The 19,328-nt window shown below is 33.0% G+C and overlaps 1 protein-coding gene across 4 annotated transcripts; it reads left to right on the plus strand.

Moving 5' to 3' along the window:
* Positions 1-262: 262 nt before the first annotated feature.
* Positions 263-17,150, plus strand: LOC125054323 (casein kinase I-like). Of its 4 annotated transcripts, none has more exons than XM_047656128.1 (9): positions 263-556; positions 3,839-3,945; positions 4,132-4,253; positions 6,877-7,071; positions 10,800-10,899; positions 11,639-11,741; positions 12,600-12,686; positions 13,061-13,255; positions 14,159-14,775. In XM_047656128.1, exons 1-9 carry the CDS (start codon positions 431-433, stop codon positions 14,246-14,248), a joined length of 1,125 nt encoding a protein of 374 aa, XP_047512084.1. In that variant the 5' UTR covers positions 263-430; the 3' UTR covers positions 14,249-14,775. The 4 variants fall into 4 exon arrangements, 3 of the variants coding, with proteins under 3 accessions (XP_047512084.1, XP_047512083.1, XP_047512085.1); XM_047656127.1 differs by lacking the exon at positions 263-556 and adding an exon at positions 2,013-2,374; XR_007117696.1 differs by lacking the exons at positions 263-556; positions 14,159-14,775 and adding exons at positions 2,014-2,374; positions 15,173-17,150 and having other exon boundaries at positions 13,061-13,321.
* Positions 17,151-19,328: the final 2,178 nt, after the last annotated feature.

The following is a 19,328-nucleotide window of genomic DNA, read 5'->3' on the forward strand; positions in this document are numbered from 1 at the left end:
AGTAGGACTAGTAACAGGTCTACTATATCAGGAACAAGTAGTAGAAAACTCCCAGTGGGACACAGTTTTCTACAATAGTATCGCTTCTAAATAATGCTTTATGTTTTCATTATTAAACTTTTCATATATCGTCATCTTATTTTCGGAATTATTATTCTATGAGTCTATGCAGATTTTTTTTGTCAGCAACACTTTCATTTCTGTAACTTGACAGATGACAACTGATAGTATTTTAGTAAATAACAATTTGATTAGTTGAAAGGAATTTGTACAATCTGTCATATTTTATTTTTCCATATTTTCAATATATTGGTTTTTAATACTATATAAATCTAATTTTTTAGCAAGAAATGTTAACGCGTCAAAATTAACTATAATAGTGATCCCAGCCACTACTTTTTTTTTTTAATTTTAATTAAAGATAATAAAAATGTCGTTTATGCGATTATATGCACATGCAGACTGTCTTGTTGCTGGAAAATATAGGATAAATAGAAGAATAGGTGGTGGTTCTTTTGGTGATATCTATTTGGGAATAAACATTGGAAATGGCGAGGTGAGTGATAAATTTTGCAATGTTTGTCTTATGCGTTTAATCTCGAGAGCACTTATTGCTTACAACTTTATTTATGTATGAGAGATATCTGGTTTGAGGTTTTTTTATGCAATTCCTGAGGAATTGCAAAATGATGTATGGGCATGGTTCAAAATACAAATATTTGGTGTATTTCTTAAGTACCTTGTAACTCATAAATTTAGATAACATCTTTCTCAATTATTGGTATTTCAATTAAATCACCTTAAATAAATTATTTTAATTAAATGATTACTCATGAGTAATCAAAGATAAGATAGAATTTAGATCTTACAAAACAGTTTTCTACATGATATCATTACCATACCATATTAAATTAAATGTATTAAGAGTACTAAGTAAAACTATTCAGCAGGTACAATTAAATGTTATTTAATTAATGCTTCTATTAAAAGAGAGTATAAATTTGTGTAGAGAATTCAATTTCTATGTTTTCTACTTTCCTGCAATTACTAAAGCAAAAAATTGTAAATCATTTTGTTTCATTTAAATAAAATAAATATGATTATCAAAAAACTGTTAGCAATTTAAGTTAAATGTCACATTATTTATATTTGAAAAAAGATTTGAACTTGTTTACTTTCCCTCTTATGAATCAAATAGATAATGAGAATGAGTATGTCCCAGCGGGCATAAGTTATATGGGGAGCTAGTTTAGTGTATGTATATGTGTTGCAAGAACTTAGAATTGGCCATTTCATGGAATGTCAACTATTTTTTTTAAAAGATTTATTGAATATTTAAAAATATTTCAATTACTGTCTGGCCACTTCATGATATGGCCAATCATTAGTATTTAGAACTATTACAGGGTACAAAAATGCAACAGAAACAACATATAAACTGATAAGTATTAGATATGTTGTAGACTATATTATTTACATGGTTATGAAATACAATTCAAACTCATTATTATTTTTATTGACAACATACTTCAAAATGAAAATATACTAGTCATACTCCTTTATTATATCACTTTATTTTTTTAACTTAAGAAAATTAAAAATTTGAATTTTTTTTTAACAAATATACCAAACATTTAATTATAATGTATTAAATAATACGGCTAATCAGTTAAAACTACACCCTTAGCATATTTGTAAATACCGCCATCTGTGTTGTTGTTGGCACGGTTAAAATAATAGCAGTGTTGCCAGTTTTAATGTACTACTATTTTAGGTTGTGAATATGAAAATCATTCGCTCATTTTACTTCAAGTTTTCTAAAAGGTTGTCATAAAAAAAATACTACACGTAGATGTCATGTTTTTCATTCATTTATTAAATGATTTAACATTCAAACTTATTTGTAAAAACGGAAACTCTTTAAAACTTACATGTGCGTCGTCAAAAGAATTAGTAGGAAATATTTGGTAGCGGTCTGTAGAATTGGTAGGAATGATTTTCTTTATGGTCGATTTTTAAATGTGGCATCACTGCCATTGTGACGTCACGTAAAATAAGCTGACGACACCTTTTTACTAATCGCCTCAAAATGAATTTTATAGGAATAGCGTAGCTTATTTAAAGTGATTTGTGTTTTAATCAAGACTAAAGACAAAATTGAAACGTGTATTTGTGATATTTCGTGTTAGTGCGAAGAAATTTATTATAAGTTCGTGACAGCGAGTGATGAAGGCAGGAGAAAATGGCGATGTTCGAACGCATGTTGATAACCAGAAAACATTTAGTAATAGCTGATAAATTCAACCTCGTCCGCAAAATTGGCGGCGGGAGCTTTGGGGATATCTTCTTGGCGATATGCATTTCAGACGGAGAGGTAATTTCTTATACACTGACCCTATATGCCATTGTTAAGTCTACATTACGACACCTTACTTCATTTTAAATCCTGTTGTACGCGATGATTTCTCCTGTTATAGGTTTTATTAGTTTGTAAAGAATGATATTCTCATTCAACCTATCGATAAAGTCAAATCATTGTCGTAACTGGTGTCTTTAGATGGCTTTTTCCACCTTGATCGTCGATTGATTGTCTTTGTCGTAACATGAGAAGAAATATCACTACAGATGTTAATCATTTGTCTATTTGTGTGCATAGAATTCAGAGCAGATAAAGCCCATTTGCTAATGGCGCGTCGGATTTTCTTGTTCATTAAATATTTATATTTGTTTGTCCCTTTATTGATTGTAAAAATAGTATCCATATAAATTAGTAGGTCATACAGAATATCCAATAACTGCTTATTACAGAAAATCAAACTGGTTTAAATTACGTAGCAAGTAGTTCTTAGCAGTAGCATATTGTTTTTATTCTCAGTTTCAAAATACAAGTTTACTATAATTTAGGTCATATTTAAATTAGTAACAACTTAGCAGCTGCTAGGAAACAAAACTCAGTTATCAAGTGTATTGTTTCACATATATAAATGAAATCTATAAATATCAAATCTTCATATATTTTAACTTTTATTTATTTAATTTAAAATATTGTAAACAAATATTACTTATAAGGTCTCATATTTGGATTCATTCATACATGGCAGAACATATTCAAGGACTTGATTCTTGTGTAATTAATTGCATATTGTCCATATTATGTAGTTGATAGTTTCTTAAGTTTGATTTTGTTAATGAAGTAATTGCTGACCGTTTAAGAGTTTCAATATACAAAAATTTCATTATCAGCTGTGATGAAGATCTAAATTAAAAATGCTTTGAGTTATAACTTGTAGCTTCTAGAATTTGATGCATTAAAAATTTGCTTATGCAGTGTTTTAGCTGTTTATTAGCCTTCATAAAGAGAAGATCTTTTAAGATATTTAAAATTATAATAAAATCTTCATTTATACTTGCATATACACACATCATAACATGTTTATAGCTACTTAAATATTTAGTCTAATTTGCTACCAAGGTGTACTTGGTATTATTTATTGCATATTATGAAAATTATTGCTATTCAACCAAAGAGTTTGAAATAATGTATGTACAGAAACCCAAATAATGATTTTAAACCAAGCGTGGTGTACCAATATGTGGTATTGTGTAACTGATTAAAATTATGGTACTTTCCTAATGTCAGTCCTTTTTTATTTGGTAAGCCATGTTATAAAAGTGATTAGTGCTAGCAGGGAATTATTTAATGACACATCAATTTATATAAGATTATGATTAGAAATAGCCTTGGGCACATTGGTTATTGAGTATAAGTGTCAATTCTACTGTTTTATTACTCTTAGTTATAAAGGTAAATTCATTTTAAAAAATGTTCTTTTTGTAGGAGGTAGCAGTGAAGGTGGAGAGCATAAAGGCTCGGCACCCACAGCTGTTATATGAGAGTAGAGTGTATAAGATGCTCCAAGGCGGTGTTGGAATACCACATATAAGGTGAAATTTTTATTATGCTTTGTTTTTTGAAATCATTTACTCACAAATATCTAAATGTTGCAAGATTGGCCTATAGTCTACTAGTTTCTAGATGGTAAGTTCATTTCAGGTCCTGGCAGTTTTCATTGTTAATTATTAACAAAGCCAGTAAACATAACTCTTTAACTCATGAGAATTGTCTTACAGATGGTTTGGATTCGAGCGGGACCACAACATTCTAGTGATGGACTTACTGGGTCCCTCACTTGAGGACCTCTTTAACTTCTGCTCACGGCAGTTTACTATCAAGACTGTTCTCATGTTAGCAGGTGGGTTTTATTTTCCATACATTTGTCAAAATTTAACTATCCTATTTTGACTGCATTTCACAAGACCACTTTACACACAAATCTACTTAATAACTATTGATTTGGTCCTGTAATGTAAAGACTTTTTCATAATAATATTTTTTTTATTGTATTTAAAAATCATTGGTTTTGCATCAAAACACAAACAATTTCAAAATTTTACAACAAATATTTTTATATAAAAAAATAATTTTTAAAATATAATATAATTTTTTTATTGACTAGTAAATTGAAAAGTATTGAATTCAGGGTCAGTGGTAAGGTGAGATACAACTTGGGCCTTCAGTTCAAAGACTTGAAAAAATTTATTAATTGGGTTTATTGTTGGCAAGGATAGCTAGAAAATTGTTATGAATAGTCACAGGTTTATATGACTCAGGTTTACATATTTTGGAAGTGATTTGCTGTTAGTGCATATTTTTGTTTAATATTTAATAAATCTATCTCCTATTTCAAGTCTTCAAATCTTTTGGCCTGATGATCTGGCTAATAACAGTATATTATATAGCCACAGGGCTGTCTTAACATATTGACGTCTACCTTAGCCCTGCAGTTTTACCAGTGTAAATTCCTAAAGCCTACCTCGCCAAATGGACAATCCAACCCAAATAGAATTTTATTAACTAGAATCAGTAGTTCCTGAGATAAGCGTATTTACCAAACAAACAAATTTAGCCTCATGTTAGTATAGTAGAATTTTCTTAAGATCGAGTTAGATAAGACCGTAGGTATTCACTAACTCATTAAAAGTTTACTTTGTTTTTGCACCAAATTTAATTTTTAAATTAAAATTAGTAAGAAAATGTCGAAAAAAGTAACCACGACCTTTAAGCACGATTCCTAAAAACTGTTACATGAGCGTGTCCTCAGCGGTTTCCGGTGACATTGCATTTTGTGCAGGTGTTTTTACGTGGGAACTTGCGACATACAATTTGATTAATGTCAGCGTAACAGACCTTAGAAATTGACGATGTCTATTTCGGATTAAAAAAGTAGTAGGGGTAACTCCCTTATTTGTTTCATAAAAATAAACTATATTCATATCAAAATATGTTTATTGATTAATTTCATCCTGTTATTTTATTGCATTATGTGTCTTCTATTGGTATTTAGATAGTCTTTTACAAATTCACTTATAGTTCTCTAAAGTAACTGCAGGCCCACTACCAACACTTGTTGGTAGTGGGCCTGCAGTTACTTTATGCAAGTCATGTCTCGATACTCGACCAAATCACCTTTCAAAATCGTTAACGGTGGTTTTTTATTATGCAACTAAATCATACTTCTTAAAACTCTCAACTATTATTATAACTTAACTGCTGACATTTTCTTATCTATAAAACATTTACATTTTTCTAAACGTTTTTATGGGAAGATCAAAGTATCTATATATATATATATATATATATAAAAAGAAAATGGTGTTCGTTTGAGGCTCTTTCACGCTTAAACCACTGATCGTATCGACATGAAACTACCACCATTCGATGCGAAATTTTTCCTAGATGGTTTATGGCTATTTATTTTTTATTTCTTCTTTCTTTATTTTTTATTAATTCCAACGTTCCTTCATTTTTTTATTGCTGTTTTACTTTTATGAAAATTTATGTATACGGACTTCCTAGAACGTGAAAACGTCAACATCTGTCAAAAACTCGATTTTCGAAATATTTCAATTTTCTTAGCGGGAAGTTAAAAAGAAGAATAATAAAAATATGAAAAAAAATTAAATAATGAAACATAAAATTTATTTTAATTCGTCCAGCAAAGCGGGCGCGAAACGGCTAGTTTTTTAATAAATGAAAATTTAAGTTATAGTTACTCTTCCGCTTTATAGTTTGAAATGTGTCATTCTGTAGTACCATAAGGAGGAGGTTTTATCTTAATGTTATTTCAACGAAGTATGCACTTAGTCTTTAGCGAGATATTCCTTCTGTAGTACGAAGGAATAACTCCCTGACAGACACAGCTTCTGCAAAACATTCAAACAGCGAGTGAAAAGAATATTGTATAAATTGATAGTAACGTTTGACCTCACCATCACTGCTGAATTTAGCGGTGTGACTCCAAATTATTGTAATAAAAATCAATTATTTTTTATTTGTTGATCAAATATGTTTGGTAATTAATTGAACCAGGCGTTACTTTGCAGAAAACCATTTTATGCTTATGTAAATTACATGTATATAATTGAAAGAACAAAAATAAAGAATTGAGACACACAACCTGCGAAGCTGCGGGCGAGACCATTCCACTCAGCCATAGAGCCATTGGGATACTCCCTCAAGCTATGTAGTAAACTGCATGTGCTCATCAGGGCCATTTGAGATTTTGATATTTTTCTGAATGTCTCTGAAGTGAACAAATATAGATCGATGTTAATATTTAATATAATCATGTTTGTACAAAGTAAAACGCGAAAAAACATATCGAAGGAAAACTTGTTTAGCGTTTACTATACTGATTTTTTCTAAGTCTATTGTCTCTGGTAGAGACCCCGAGGCTGTAGCCCCGGTAACCATCCCCTATATCTGGGGCTGCTCACCATGTTACAATTAAATCATGTCTACAACTTGATCAACAGATCAAATGCTGGGTCGTGTGGAGTTCATCCACTGCAAGTGTTTTATTCACCGCGACATAAAGCCGGATAACTTTCTTATGGGCATCGGACGACACTGCAACAAGCTCTATATGATCGACTTCGGTCTTGCCAAAAAGTACCGAGATCTGCGCACACGCTCTCACATTTCATATCGCGAGGATAAGAACCTCACCGGTAAGTTTAATTTAATTTTTGAAATAATAATTTGATGAAGCTGCTATTGTTATTATGTTATTTTATATAGTATGAGCTATAACAGCATAAACGTATATGACTTCACCTTCATTGATTTTGTAAATTGCTGTCCTTAGAGGGTATGAGTGTACAAAAAACGCAAGAACTGTGATTAGTCAAACGGACGTAAACTACAGATATTGTTGACCAATCACTTTCAAACGGAGCGCAAAATCGTTTTACATTCTCAACCCCCCCTTATCTTCGCTATCGTTTAATCATTTATTATTGATTCACTATCATTCAATGGTTTTATATTTAAGTCAAAATTAATATTATTGTCTACACGTAACGCTGTGGTAAAATTTATTTTATAAATTTATTCCAAAATCAAATTTGTTCTTGTTCAAAAGATGGTACATCCACGGCTGAAATTGTTGTGTACATTGAGTTGGTTCACAAGCTTGAATGCCACACACGTAGCGTTTCTACGTATCTTTATATTTTCCTGGATATTGTGATTTGTTCATTGTTTAGGGATAAGATACTAGGTAAATTCTAGCCGGAAAATAATTAAGACATGTAATCATCACCTACTTGCCTCAATGACATTGACCAATATGGAACCAGCTGACCAATTAAGTACATATTTCTAAACCAATACGATTTAGCTTCCTTTAAGAAAATCAAGCGTACTAATTCTGGCAACGCCAGAAGGATTGTAAGTGTCCGTGAGCGGCGGTTTCACTTACAACAGTAGAATCTTTCCAGTTTGTTCGAAGATGTATAGCTTTAGTAGTTTTTGATGTTTATGACAAAAATGGTTATTATTAACTGAAAGAACTTTGTCTCTAAATAATATAAAAATAAGATTAATTACGAATAAATAATCTTATCAAGTATTTCGATTTTTTGAATGATATTGGAACATGACGGAGTTGCCAAGTAATGTATCAAAATATTCTTCATGTTTTGGACCTGACTTAGATACATGTAACCTAAATATACGAAGTCGCGGGAAACTAAATACAAAATAAAATCATACTATTACAATGAGAATACAAGGTTGGTTTCGTGTGAAGCAATACGTAAGGAGATTTCTAATTTGTGTTACGTAACATTTAAATGTTCGCAATGGTGAGTCACATGGCCCCAAATTTCAGCGAACTAACCGTGAAATTGGGTTTTTATAATCCTTTCTTTAGAAAGGCGTTTAATGTGATTGTATGTACGCACCTAATAAATGAATTACCTATCATGAATGTATGTGAGGAGACATGGAGCCGGTACTTCACTTGCTCTACTAATAAACGTTGGATCATATTAAAAAATTTACAGTATAAGAACTTGCAAAAAAATCGTGATAATCTCACATCTCACTAGATGTATTTTTTATTTTTTATTCAACTATTATATTAATCCTTTTTTTAATGAACACTACGCTGGTCTTGCAAAACATAGATATCTATATTTAGGCAAAATTTTGACAAACACCATAAAACATATAAAGTGCCCTGTAAACGATCAAATTGTTTGTCAAATTTTACGTGTTTGTCAAATTATTTGATAGTGTACTGCTGTGATTGACGCGTTTGTCAAACATTCTACGTGTTTGTCGTGTTTGATGAAAATCTGGATTGATGTCGAGTTTGAAACAAGATCTCACTCGTTATATTGACATCAAGGAGGACGCTACGCTCAGTGACAATATGAGTGTCAATATTACTAACAAAGAATTTATGTTGCATTTCATATCTGTTTATCCTGATTTTTTGTAAACCTATTTCTTTTTAGTAAACCTATATTATTTTGTATATCTTTTAGCAAGAAATAAAAGGCTTTTATTTTATTTATTAAATAAAACCGTATGGAGTATAGTCAGTAAATCTTCAAAAGTTTTATGGTCCATGCGCAGGAAGTTTGCGTAGTCTTCAGGTTCTGTACGCAATATTTCCCGTAGCAAATTCTCGTGGGTATATTTATCTCTTAATTTCAACCATTCTCGACTCCATCGTCTTCTTTTTTTTGTCTTGATACACAGTGCTAGAGTCAATGCCAAAAATGCGTCATCTGAATCGCTCGGCACGGCGACGTCACGTCACGAAAGGAGAATCTACTAGAAATTTAACAAATTTGATAGATATTTGGTTTGATCGTCTAAGCTATTGTTTGATGAAAACGTGAAGTTTGACAAACAAGTTTGTCAAGCAAATTTGATCGTTTACAGGGCACTTTACACACGTGGATTAAAGATATCACCGTATTGGTGCTTATTACCATGGAAACCAATCCGGTAACCATGGTCTGATAATAATTGAGCTGTATGTCCCTTGTTTGCTTGTACGTGGGTAACACTGAAAATGTTTAGAACTGGCCAGTTAGAAATATTGCTAATGAAAACTTTTTTGAATTTCAATTTTATGACTATTTGGCAACCTAATGTAGTATATTGCATTCATTTGTCATTTGTTTTTGTGAATTGGCGGCAAATCTAAAACTCTTGTTACACGCGAAAAATTTTTCGATCAATGATTTATTATGACTTTCGTTGTGGGCTTGTGGACTCAACAAAGCTATGATAGGTTGCGATTAGCATTTTTTAATGAAGCCCCACTATTTACAATTGGTTTAACGAGTGTACGCGTGGACGTAGCAATCTTAATGGTGATCCGCGTGATGGACGTCCTTTAACAGCGACTACTGAAGATAACATAGTGCTGTGCGACGCAGGATAGATCATAGAGGAAGAGAAGAGAGTGATCTATCAGCAGATACGGGCAAGCCTAGGCGTTGATAGTGTCGTTCAAAAAATATTACACGAACATTTAGGCGTCAGGAAGCTTTGTACCAGATGGACTTCTCATACTTCCATGACCAGAAACACCTTCGCATGGACTGGTGTCGCCAAATGTTAGATAAGTTCAACGGCGGTAACCGAAATGCTGTATTTGACATCGTCACAGGTGATGAAAGCTGGATATATTGCTACGAACCCGAAACCAAAAGACAATCAGCTCAGTGGGTGTTTCAATCAAATCAAAACACGTTTATTCAATTTAGATGCGTCTTAGGGCATGCTTATGAATGTCAAAAACGTTTACAAAATTCGCGAAAGAGCAAGACTACGCCATCCGTTCGCAAAACTACCAGGAGGCCTTGTTCTGTGAAGAACGGGCAAGAAACTCAGCAAGTTTTACCCTCCCTCTACATTACAATTATTATTCAAAGGAAAATTCATAAACCACAACGTCATTAAAGTTACATTAAAAAAAAACTGTTCTGTGATTTACCACATTCACCATTACACACATATTCACAACATTTCAAAGATAACAAAACAAATTATAAGAATATAATAATTAGAACTATTGCCAAGCGTTTTTATCTTCTACGTAGTCATTAACTGTGTAGTAATCACTAATCATTAAGTGTGTAACCTTTACAATGTGTTTTGAATCTGTTTTAAGGCAGGTATTTCACTAGGAATCATGTTATAGCAGCGTATACTTAGGCCCATAAATGAAGTATTTATTTTCTGTAACCTGTAAGATGGCTGGAAAAGTTTTCCCTTATTTCTTGTATTCCTATTGTGAATGTCACTGTTCTTTAAAAGATACACCAAAGAGTCCACACATAATAGTCATTAAGATTAACGTTATGTGAAAAATATCTATTCTACCATTTTCACACATGAAGTGCTAGCTCATTATAATAATAATTTCGTACAGGTACTGCTCGGTACGCATCAATCAACGCGCATCTTGGCATTGAGCAGTCGCGGCGGGACGACATGGAGTCGCTTGGCTACGTTCTTATGTACTTTAATAGGTTTGTGATTTTTATTCCGAGTTTACACGCAAGAGGCCGGAAGGCTCTTACACTACGCAGAGCAGTGTTGGCCTACTGGCTGCAGCGTGCGATTGTTATACCTGAGGTCGTGGGTTCGATCCACGACTGTGCACCAATGGAGTTTCTTTCTATGTACGCATTCAACATTCGCTCGAACGGTGAAGAAAAACATCGTGAGGAAACCGACATGTCTTAGACCCAAAAAGTTGGCGTGTGTTTCAATCACAGGAGGCTGTTTACCTACTTGCCTATTGACATGAAACAGACATCTGAGGCCCAGACCTAAAACGGTTGTAGCACCATTGATTTATTTTTTATTGCCTTACACGATCGATTATAAAAGAAAGAAACTCTAAGTTATAAATCAAAATCGACATTTCACTTCTAACTATATTAGTCAAGTGGAATTTTGGTGAGAGCACCAGGTATTACGCATTGAAGGAGCTATACTCAAAAGACAATGTATGAAAGTAATCTATTTCAGATTCTATCATCTAATTTGTACGTATTTCGTTTAATTATAGAAATGATAGAAGAATTTACATTATAGTTGTTAGATTGTGCGTTCGACATTATTTTTTTTGAAACGCCAGTGTTCTTTATCATTAGTAGCTTAGTATTTAAGTAGAATTTTCTTTAAAATGTGTCAAATACAATTGGTACTGGCATTTTGAAGATATAACTCTAGAGAAAGAAGATTCAAGTAATTGTGTTACAGAGGATCGCTGCCGTGGCAAGGTCTCAAGGCCATCACCAAGAAGCAGAAGTACGAGCGTATCAGTGAGAAGAAGATGTCTACCCCCGTCGAGGTGCTTTGCAAGGTACAGTATATATTTGTAGTCCCGTGTTCACTCTGGCATGTAGACAGACACTTTCTCGTGTTTTCTTGTTTTTTAATGCAAGCAGGTGTTTATTTTTTCCGGAAATCGAATCCGCATTAATTAACCAAAAAGCCACGGAGGCGCTGCTGTACAATGTGATTGAATCCAATCACATTGTACAGCAGATTGTTCCCAATATATTTCATTCATTTGCTGTTGAACTTTCTCACAAATATAGGAATAAAATACCGTTTTTTCAAAGCAAAATGTAGTTATTTACATGACGACATATTTTAACTGTATGTTAATCTTTGCCCTCGTCGCTATTAATTAGTTACTATTTTGTGTCATAATTTATTGTTTTAGTGCAGACTTTGACCCAAATATGATGAAATTATAAGTAACCAATATTATATTGGTTACTCATAACGGGTTATGCAAATCCTTAAATGACGTCACCGCTACATTTCAAGTACCTAGTTGAAGTCAGTAATTTTGGAATTGTGAAAGATTTCAGGCATTTCCTACAATACATCATATAATTAAAAACATTTAGTACATTATAACTTTAATATTCTTAAAAAAAAAAAGATTTTAAGGTTATGACAGGAAATTTAATAAATAAAGTAAATGAGAAATAAAAATACGGAACTTATATATCCACCTAAATGATTGTGTTTCATTATAACATACATGTGTACTATTCTGAATGTCGTAACATACTTTTTTTTAAATGATTCCTGTTTATATAGAGTATCATCGGCTTAGCGGCTTCAGCATAACTACTGAGAGTGAGATTATACAACTTACGCAATAATAATTGTTTTCATAAATGTGTATAATTATAAATGTATGCAGGGCTTCCCAGCGGAGTTCGCGATGTACTTGAACTACTGCCGCGGTCTCACCTTCGAGGAGTCTCCCGACTATATGTATTTGAGACAGGTGAGTTGCTACATTAGAAAATTAATGTTCCATCCTTTTGGATCGTGGATATTTAAGACAAATAAGTGATCATCCTAACTTAGGTTGAGGTATGACTTTTCCTTGCGATGTTTTCTATAATTTCTACTGTTTGGGATTTTCCGTCTTGCATCTTTCGTAGGTTAGATTTGGTTGTTCATTATTTCAATGAATTGTAAGTTTTGCCCTAAGTGTTTTCTAGAAGAATATTAAGAATAAGTAAATCAATCCAAAGTCTTTATTTTAGTTATAAAAATGATCTGCTATATATTAAAATACTGCGTATTATTAACCATTTATATTATGTCTGACGTATAAAGAAGTATTAATATAAAAAATTCCGTTGTGAATTTCAGTTGTTCCGTATCCTGTTCCGCACGATGAGCTACCAGTACGACTACACGTTCGACTGGACCGTGCTGCGCCAGCGCAAGCAGCACAACGAGTCTGCCACCCTCGGGGCGGCCGCTGGCGCAGCGCCCGACCGACGCTCGCCCTCTGTGCAGCGACGCCAGCCAGCGCCGCATCCACAGCCGCCGCCCATTAGCGATGTAAAATAAAAGTCATTTAGAAAAATTAAACCGACCTCGAAACACCTGGCAACATTATCTATATAGGTACCTATATGTCCCCTCTAGAAATGAATACCTGTCCATATCTAGAAAACTACTAAAGCTATTTTGATGACATGGACTGGTCATCATCAAATGATCGTCATTAATTTGACTTTTGGTTTTCGAGAAATTTGTGGACAAACCTATATATACTTACTAACACGTGCTTGCAATATTATAAACTCTTGCAAGAAAACGGGCACCTAAGGAAATTTGCGTTCTAAGGCCGATTTCAGTTAATTAATTTTTTTTTAATGAGTTTTTTAAAACCTACGTATACTGCCAAACAATAATAAGTGGTGGGTAATAAATACAAGATTATTTTCACTTCACTCATATTAATTTAAAAATAATCGACCTTCTGAGGTCGGAACGTAAATTTCCTTACGTGGCCCGTTGTTTCTGCAGCAGAATATTATTACTAAAATATGAAATCCCAACAATGTCACATACATATGAACATCTAACGTACTCCTTTACATTCGCATTTGACACGTAGCTTTAATATATCTTTGGCTAAGTGCCCAGGGCTGGTAGGAGTCTGTAACGCACAATAGCAATGCTATCAATGCTACGGATATGCAGAGAACTAAATTTCACACAAAAACGTAGGAATCGTATTGGTATTGAAAGTTTAAAGCAGGTAGCCATTGTCAATTTTTACTTGATGTCCATGCGCTTAGAATTTTATAGTACAAATAATACTTATTAATATAGAAATAGGCTTCGCTATTCAAGTAGTGTAAAAATACGCCTACGAAGATCTTGGCTAGGTTTCGATTTTACGTATTGTTCGCGATGAGAGTGCAGACCCAATACAAGTCCTTACATGATTTCTAGGTAAAGTCGGTGCAAGACACGAAAGCTAAGCAAGTAAAGGGCCATCAATCCGGGAGCCAGTTGAAGTTAAAACTAACTGCCATATCTTAAAAGTTTTTTCATATTTGGTGTACAATTTATAAGTGCGAAATTCTTGCGATTTTCCATAAGTTCCCTTCATCTTTGAATTAATAAAAATACTTAAGAACTTTTTTTCCACCTTATCTAATTTTTACATGTTTACTTTGCATTATTAAACAACTGTAAAATTTACTGATATAGGTTTAAATATATAAAGTTCAATGTTTGTGTTGCGGTGCCTGTTAAATTTATTTATTAAGTTAAAAATAGTTTTTTTATTCTCACTATATTTGGGATTAAACTAATTATTATTTTTTATACCTTTAAAAACTATGCGCAAGTCTGCATTAGTATGTCCTGTCAAAAATTTATAGTCAAATTTTGTTTATTTGTATTTAAAAAAATGCATAGATTATTGCACTAATGTTTCGATAGTCTGAATAAAATAGGAAAAAATTGAATAAATTACAAAAGAGACAGTGGTTTCTAAAACATAGAAATGTGTCAATTATTATAATTAGAATATTGTGAATTTTGTATAAATTGAGTAAATATTATGATGAATCTTTATATTTCAATTATGTAAATATGTTATCAGAGGACGATTCGAAATGAAATGGTAATTGTTTATGATTTTTAGTAGAGTTTGTACAAACATAAATAGTATAACGGTTTAGACGCGTTTAGTTAGGAGTAATAATACGTTTTTTATTTAAAATTATTTCATTCTTGGTATGTTTGTGATATTTCAGTTACTTTTGAACGAAGCTATATTAAATTATTTCATATTAAATATGATGTTAGAATAAATTAAATATATCATTGTAGGCTTAATTCGAAATAATTAGCGTTTCATAGGGAATCATAAGTATTCATATTTCACTGTAGAAAAGTTAATAATTAAGTGTCAGTGTTTGCGATATTATATCATAATTTTTTAAATTTCCATTTCAGTGAAAGAGATTACAACGTTCGGCAGCGGCAGGCGGCCCGGCGAGGAAGCGAGCCCGATAGCGTCTTGCGACGTGTGTCAGCTGTCAGCTGTCACGTGGTGTGACGTGCCGTGTGTACGCTGCCGGCGTAGTGTTGCATCGATGCGACGATATTGAAGTGCGAATTAAAGTGTTGCGTATCGAGCCCGTTAGCTACAATTGGCTAAATTTGACCAGTGCAGTATTACTGCTTCTGATTTCAAACACAAATGACCAGATGTGTCACAAAAATAAAATAAAAATTTGTTACCATGGTTATGATGTTTTCCTATGAAAATATTAGTCCGTGGTGACTAATAACGTACTAACGTACGCCCTGGTATTTAATTAAGCCGTAAAATTTAACAGCCTCCGACTGAAGATAGCGCGATGTCGGGTCATATTTGAACTAGTGATGCGCAATAACAGTTGGATCGTCAGTGCCTATAATGGCCAATCTGTAGCTAACGGCCGTCTAGTTCTATTAACGAACGCGTGGTGATCGTGCCCTAAGGAACACGAGTGGATTTGTGCGGGAATAACCGCCAATGAACACTATTATTTTTTATTGAGGCCTTTAATTTAAATAGTATAGTGATTACGGTCCCGTATTTAGCTTCAGTGATTTAACCTGTCCGTGAATATTTCTTATGTTTTTTGTAACATTTATTATTTAGAAACTTATTAGTCCATCGATTTTTATATTCATTGACATGTATAAACGTTGGGCCCCTATTCTCACGAGCGCACGACTCGCTTTTGGACTGAACGCAAAAACAATGTCGTGCGACTGACGTGCGGCGGGGGCTATTAATTAATTGATAGTTCGATAATTCTTGAATGTTAGTTTTATCCTTATTAGCTAGTGTTTATTGAATTTTAGTACGTGGTAACGGTCGCGAGCGATTATGATACTGTAATTAACAAATTATAATGTAAATAAAAATTAGGAATATTCATTTAGCGATGCCTAACGAGATGGGCTTGTAAAATAAAATTATAAGCTGTTTAATTAATTACTTCAGTGTCAAATATAAGGGCTACTTAAAGTACTGTCATATCGGGCAGCTCCTACATTTGACTTGTGGATTAATACGTGTGCTCGCGGGCGATATCAAATTCGGATTGTTTCAGTCGACTGTTAAACACCAATAAAATTTGACAATCTCAATGTTTTGCTTCTCTCACATCTCAACTCTAACCGAGATTGCGAAAAATAAGGTGTTCGCTGAATGCTCTAGATGGATATCGAAAGGTTATTAACTAATAATATAATAGGTTTCTTGTATTAAAATGCGAAAAAGTGTAAAAAAAAAAACAAAAAAATAGCATAGGACTTAAGAGAATATACCGGCGCGTCCCATAGTAGACTCATTATTTTTTCACACTTTCGTTAACATTGCAAATATGTCGGACGCGACGGACTTCGGTACAATTGTATCGTATATTTTAACTGCAGGAGTTTTGTAAATACAAGAGTGTTTTAACTTTTATTTTTAATAGTGTGTTTGTGTCGGCAAAAAGATGCGCACGAGTCAATGTACGTGTGGTATCTACGTCACTGCCGACGAGTGGTCTCGCTTATACGGCTGGATTCCACCACAATTTTTTTACACCTATACAAAAGTGTTATGGCGTTTAGAAAAAGCATACAATATTAAATAACCTAACAGACGTATAAGCGAGGCCCGACTGATGCTGGATTAATTAATTATTAATCAAATAATATTTAATTCATTGATTAATACAGCAGTATTAAATTTTTAGTTTGAGTGGTTAACGGAGACAAAGAGAGCCCATACAATGACTGGAATCTGTGACCAATTTCATTTCATCTCGTGATAATATGGATCTCACTATTCCTGATGTTGAAAATAAGTTACTTCATGCTGAATTTGAAAGTTGAATTGTCTCCGATGTTTAATGTACTGCACTTAATAAATTAAATAATTATAAACATACTTGTTGTTTTGTTTCTTCCACTGGATTTAAGAGCCACACTTGTTATACTTCGATAATTAGAAGCAGACCCGAAATTAAGTAAATATATTTGTTTTTGAACCGTTTTCGCGGGAATTAAACATCCGAATACAGTCATTTTACCAATTTTATTTAATATACATAACTGAAATTCATAACCCGATAAAAAATCTTAAACTTATGATTCGACTATCGCAAATCCTTGTGATATTTTCAATGACATCGGACACCTAAAGCAGACTTCAAATACGATACTTTGTATACTACTGGTGAATTCTATGAACTAGAAAAAAATACCAGGGAAATATAATATAATTTACAATTTTTATTTATAATTTTATTTGCTTTGATTATTATTAACTATAGGACTTTGATATAGGATGAAACAGATGAAGTCACAGGCCTCTAGGATACATACAATAATTGAGTAAAAACTACATTGAGCAAAATATAATTAGTTCGGAGCAAAATTCATTGTTTCATTAAATTTAATGCCAGGAAAGTTATCGGTATGTAGAGATATAACGTATAATTAGAGGCTCGCCCGTTAAAATTGAATAGCAAATGGTTTTAAAAAATATGTCGCCATTTGATATTTCGCGGTTTTATCTTTACTGATTTATACTGGACTTACGCGATCAACCGTTGAACACGGCACTCAACAGCCATTTATGATGTGGGACCTTTGTAGAGCTAGGGAAAGACTCCCTGTTCATAATTTATCTTTAGGCAAGTATCTCTACCTGACACACTTGACACAATATATTACTGATTTTTGTCTTTACTGAGCGAGCAAGTGTTAATTGCGCACATAGAAACAAAAATCTAATGATGCAGTCAGGGTTTACCCACGATGTCAGGGTTGAAAGTCGCGCACTAGGCTGAATTTGAATTATTATAAATCTAGGCACTGTAATTGTTATTGTTTATATTAAAATCTCATAGCCTCGCTAGGTAACTTAGTATTTTATATTTATAAAAACAAACATACTATAGACCAATTCTCTGGTACGCCCTCAGGGACGACAGCATCGACGCGTGAGCAGGCTGCCCGGTTAAGTCAATGTTCCCAAGGCTACCTGTGCCTTGGCTATTCGGAGTTTGACAATCCGTTCACACAGAACTGATCTGATCCACATAATTGTATCACCGAGGACTGCATTTCAGGCGCGCTATTTTATAGTCGGCTTCGGTTTTTAAAAACAGTTTAATAACCCTGAATAAAACAGCAACATTTTATATTATTGTTTATTCAACATCATATTACTTACAGTATTTAACAATAAATTCAAACAGGTGAGGAGTTTAAACAAATGAGAGTATTAGGCTTTATACACACTAATGTTTCTAACACTAACCACATTCGGTAAAACTATTAATTACTTTGGATATTTATATTGGGAGTTAGGCTCCACAAACACGACGATACATAGGTCATGCTAAATCAAGGCCAGAATTCTCCAAAATTTGTACCTACATATTATTTTAAACAAAGTTATTGATTGTTTAACTGTTCCACCCCGCATCTTTGGTAATAGAAAAAAAAGTATTAACTGACATAACGTCGGATGACTCTTACCCCTAAAGTAAAATTAGATTAAACCAAAAAACTGTGATTATATTGCATAAGAGAAAAATCAATAAGTTTTGTGGTTTATTTGCACGATTCAGACTTTATAGTAAATATGTGGATAACCAGACACATACCAAGCCTAATTAAAGCCAAAGCTACATGTCGATCTTGTAATTAAAAGTGTCGTGTAAGTGAAGGTGAGTAGTATAAGACGGTATAAAATTTAACAAATAGAAGTGTTAATACATCCCCTACGAATCGTTAAGAAATTTCCATCGGACTTTGTTCTTATATCTATAAAATCTATTACATCATAGTATATAACCAATTTCACAATTTTCATATTGCTTTTAAAGGTTACTTCTCATTATACCTGCATCTCAATGACGTCATAATGCAACTACATAAAGCTAAAAATACGCGACGTATAAATAGATGCAGACACAATGCCACCGAGTTATTAATATAAACATTCATTAGTAGGAAGTAAAATAAACATCTGGTTTTTTTCAACACTGTATTATTTTTATAATCATTGACAGACCTTCAATTGTCTTTGGTTATCCCGAAGGTGTCATAATCATAT

Source organism: Pieris napi, chromosome 12, assembly GCF_905475465.1.
Source record: "Pieris napi chromosome 12, ilPieNapi1.2, whole genome shotgun sequence".
Taxonomy (NCBI): Eukaryota; Metazoa; Arthropoda; class Insecta; order Lepidoptera; family Pieridae; genus Pieris; species Pieris napi.

Bases quoted from the DNA above. Each gene is read 5' to 3' on its own strand.
- LOC125054323 (XM_047656127.1), top strand. From the start codon at position 2,243: ATGGCGATGTTCGAACGCATGTTGATAACCAGAAAACATTTAGTAATA. The intron at 3,946-4,131 runs GTGAAATTTTTA...ATTGTCTTACAG, and splicing joins GTTGGAATACCACATATAAG to ATGGTTTGGATTCGAGCGGG. The intron at 4,254-6,876 runs GTGGGTTTTATT...CTTGATCAACAG, and splicing joins GACTGTTCTCATGTTAGCAG to ATCAAATGCTGGGTCGTGTG.